The sequence below is a fragment of the Pterocles gutturalis genome, unplaced genomic scaffold (assembly GCF_000699245.1).
Source record: "Pterocles gutturalis isolate BGI_N339 unplaced genomic scaffold, ASM69924v1 scaffold14892, whole genome shotgun sequence".
NCBI classification, from domain to species: domain Eukaryota; kingdom Metazoa; phylum Chordata; class Aves; order Pterocliformes; family Pteroclidae; genus Pterocles; species Pterocles gutturalis.
Window position 1 is genome coordinate 154,812 of NW_010110572.1, and position 2,613 is coordinate 157,424.

The 2,613-nt window shown below is 48.6% G+C and overlaps 1 protein-coding gene across 1 annotated transcript in view; it reads right to left on the reverse strand.

Annotated features, from left to right (window-relative positions):
* Positions 1-804: 804 nt before the first annotated feature.
* Positions 805-2,613, reverse strand: part of DACT1 (dishevelled-binding antagonist of beta-catenin 1) — a gene marked incomplete at its 5' end in the record, with an annotated part of 7,203 nt that continues 5,394 nt past the window's right edge. Inside the window, one exon of the mRNA XM_010073440.1 lies at positions 805-2,609. Coding sequence (XP_010071742.1) covers positions 1,668-2,609 — 942 coding nt within the window. The remainder of the gene's footprint in view (positions 2,610-2,613) is intronic.

Consider the following 2,613-nt stretch of genomic DNA (forward strand, 5'->3'; position numbering starts at 1 on the left):
CTGAGAAAAAAAAAAAACCTGCTCTGCTTTTCAGGTGGGTGACAGCAGGAAGGACACAGAGGAACCACAAAGGAAGGTATTGGCTCAGCAGATCTTGCTATGGAACGGCCAGGCTGTACACACATCCCGGAAATTCACACCAGCCACAGCATCCATGCCAGTTGTATGTCCACTGCTTTACGGATGCCAGAGCAGAGGATGAACCTCCAGAAACTGACCCAATCTCTGCCATAAACCTCCAGCCTTCTCACCAGGCAGCTCCAAAGCCATTTCCCTGAAGGGAAGCAGTGCTCTCCTCCACCCAGCCCAGCTCCTAGTGCACACAGCTCTTGGAGATTCATTTACCGGACGTTTCAGAGGGACACCTGTTGCGTTACACAGATCTATTTGGTTACAGAAACCTACCATCTGCCCCTGTGTTGTACCAACCAAAGTCTGCGAGCACCCTGACAGCGAGGAGGATTAATACAACATTTCCATCTGCTCCGCAACGTGAGCTGCCCATAAGCAACAACCTGATGATGCCTCTGAGCTCCTAAATCCCACTTTCCCTTTAAAAAAAATGCAAGCGACAGGAAGAACAAGAGGAGCAGTGGTAACCCAGTTCCCTCAAAGCACCAGTCACATCCACAGCAACATTTTAAACTTGCTCCGTTTCCTGCATGGCTAAATGCAGGGAACATTAACGGGTCACATCAGAGACAGCTAAGTGGTGACAACATCAATATAAAACCATTGATTGGGTCTGCATCAATGTAACAAACTTTAAAAAAGTATTAAAACAGACTGTTTATTACAGCATATGATGTGTTATATTAATTTACACAATGATATATATATATAAAAACAGCCATTGATGATGTACAGTAAATTGGACATCAACAGGAATATTAAAACTACTGATACTCATGCACGTGACATGCATATGGGTTTTTTTTTTAGTTTTTCAAAAGCAGTTTTACACAATATACTGAAGTTACTAAGCCTTGGTCAGCCCCTCCAACAGTTTTCTCTGAACACCACCGCCATCCGCAGCGGGACTCCCAGGAGACTGTGCTCCAGAGAAGGCAACTTAACCTTGGAGAGAGATTGAACAGGAGCTCCTTCCTGGTGGGGGAAGGCTGGGGGAGGACAGGGGTGAGTTTCAAGAAGAGAATCAACAAGAAAAGAAAAACAAAAAAAACCAGGCCAGACTACCAGGAGGAAGAAGTTCAAGATGTGTCAACAGGAGCAGCAGAAAGGGACAAGCGAAAACATGAAGATCACCCCCACTCCCTCCCCCTTACCCCCTAAAAACATATGACTTTAAGCTGTCAATATCCTGTATAAGACCCAGAACTGGAAAAACTAGGCAAGAAAGATCCATTCCCAGAAACATTTAGCCTTTTTTCAAAGCCTTCTGACACCATGCACTGGAGGCTGTTCACCACTGAAATGGCAGTGTTATATTGTTCGTTTTTTTTTTTTTTTTTTAAATGAGTATAATGGTCTTTTATTTCCACGTAAAAGGCACTAGTATCCACCCAAGTTCTGAAGACAAGTGACATAATTTACCTTAAGTTTTAAATATTTGTATATATAAAAAAAAAAAAAATCTGTGGAAATATGTACACAAAAGCACCTTGCTTCCAAAAGCAGAAGGAGATACATTCCACCAAGCCAGCTCACTAGACAGTTGTCATGAGCTTCAGGGAGCCCGACCGAAAGCGGAGGATTTTCTTCTTGAGGTTATGGGAGGCTTTGATTTTGACAAAGGCCTTTGCTGCATTTTCATGCAGCTCTGGCGCCGTAACCGTTTGGATGGGGAGCGTCTGGACAAACTGAGACCAAATAAGTCCCCCGCTCTCATCAGAGTCGCTGGTGGTCGTGCTCTCCCCTACAAACTCCACCTCGCTCAGGCTCGACTCGCTGTCTCCAAAGCAGTTCATCGTGTAGTTGCTCTGCTCATCCTCACTCGTGTCCACCACGGTGGAGTGGAACAAGGACTCGCACTCCGCCGAGTACTCCGAGTCGCTGGCCACGTAGGCGTACGGGCTGACGTAGGGCAGGGGGACTTGCGAGTAGACCCCCACGCCTTCCCGTCGGTTCCTCCTCGCCCACCGCAGGGCTTCCTCGTAGGAAATCTCCGCCGATGACTTCCACCGGCGGTAGTCGGCCCGCTTGTGTTTAGGCTTGGCCACCACGACCTCTCGGCCATGCCCATGGGATCGGATGGGGGATTTGTGCAGGCCAGCCTGCCGACTCTGGAGAGCCGACTCCGGCTGCAAGCCACTGCCTCTCTTCCCCCGCGAGGAGGGTTTTTTCAGTTTCTTATTTGTATCCAGCTCCTCGGGAAAGCGGCACTTCTTGCCAACGGGCTTGGTTTTCTCCCTCAAAGTCTGCGTACCATTTTCCAGCCCGTTGGCAAGGTGGGGCCTGTGTTTCAGAGCAGAGCTTTTCAAAATCTTGACGTTTCGAGTGCCTTTGTGAAGCTTCACGCTTTGCTGCTGGGCCGGTATGTACTGGGCGTTCACCAGCAACCCATCATCCAGGCTCTGGGAGGAAGAACCCTCGCTTTTGAAATCCAGTGCAGGCCTCTCCTCGACGGCAGGCGATGAGGAGCGAGCTGCCTGC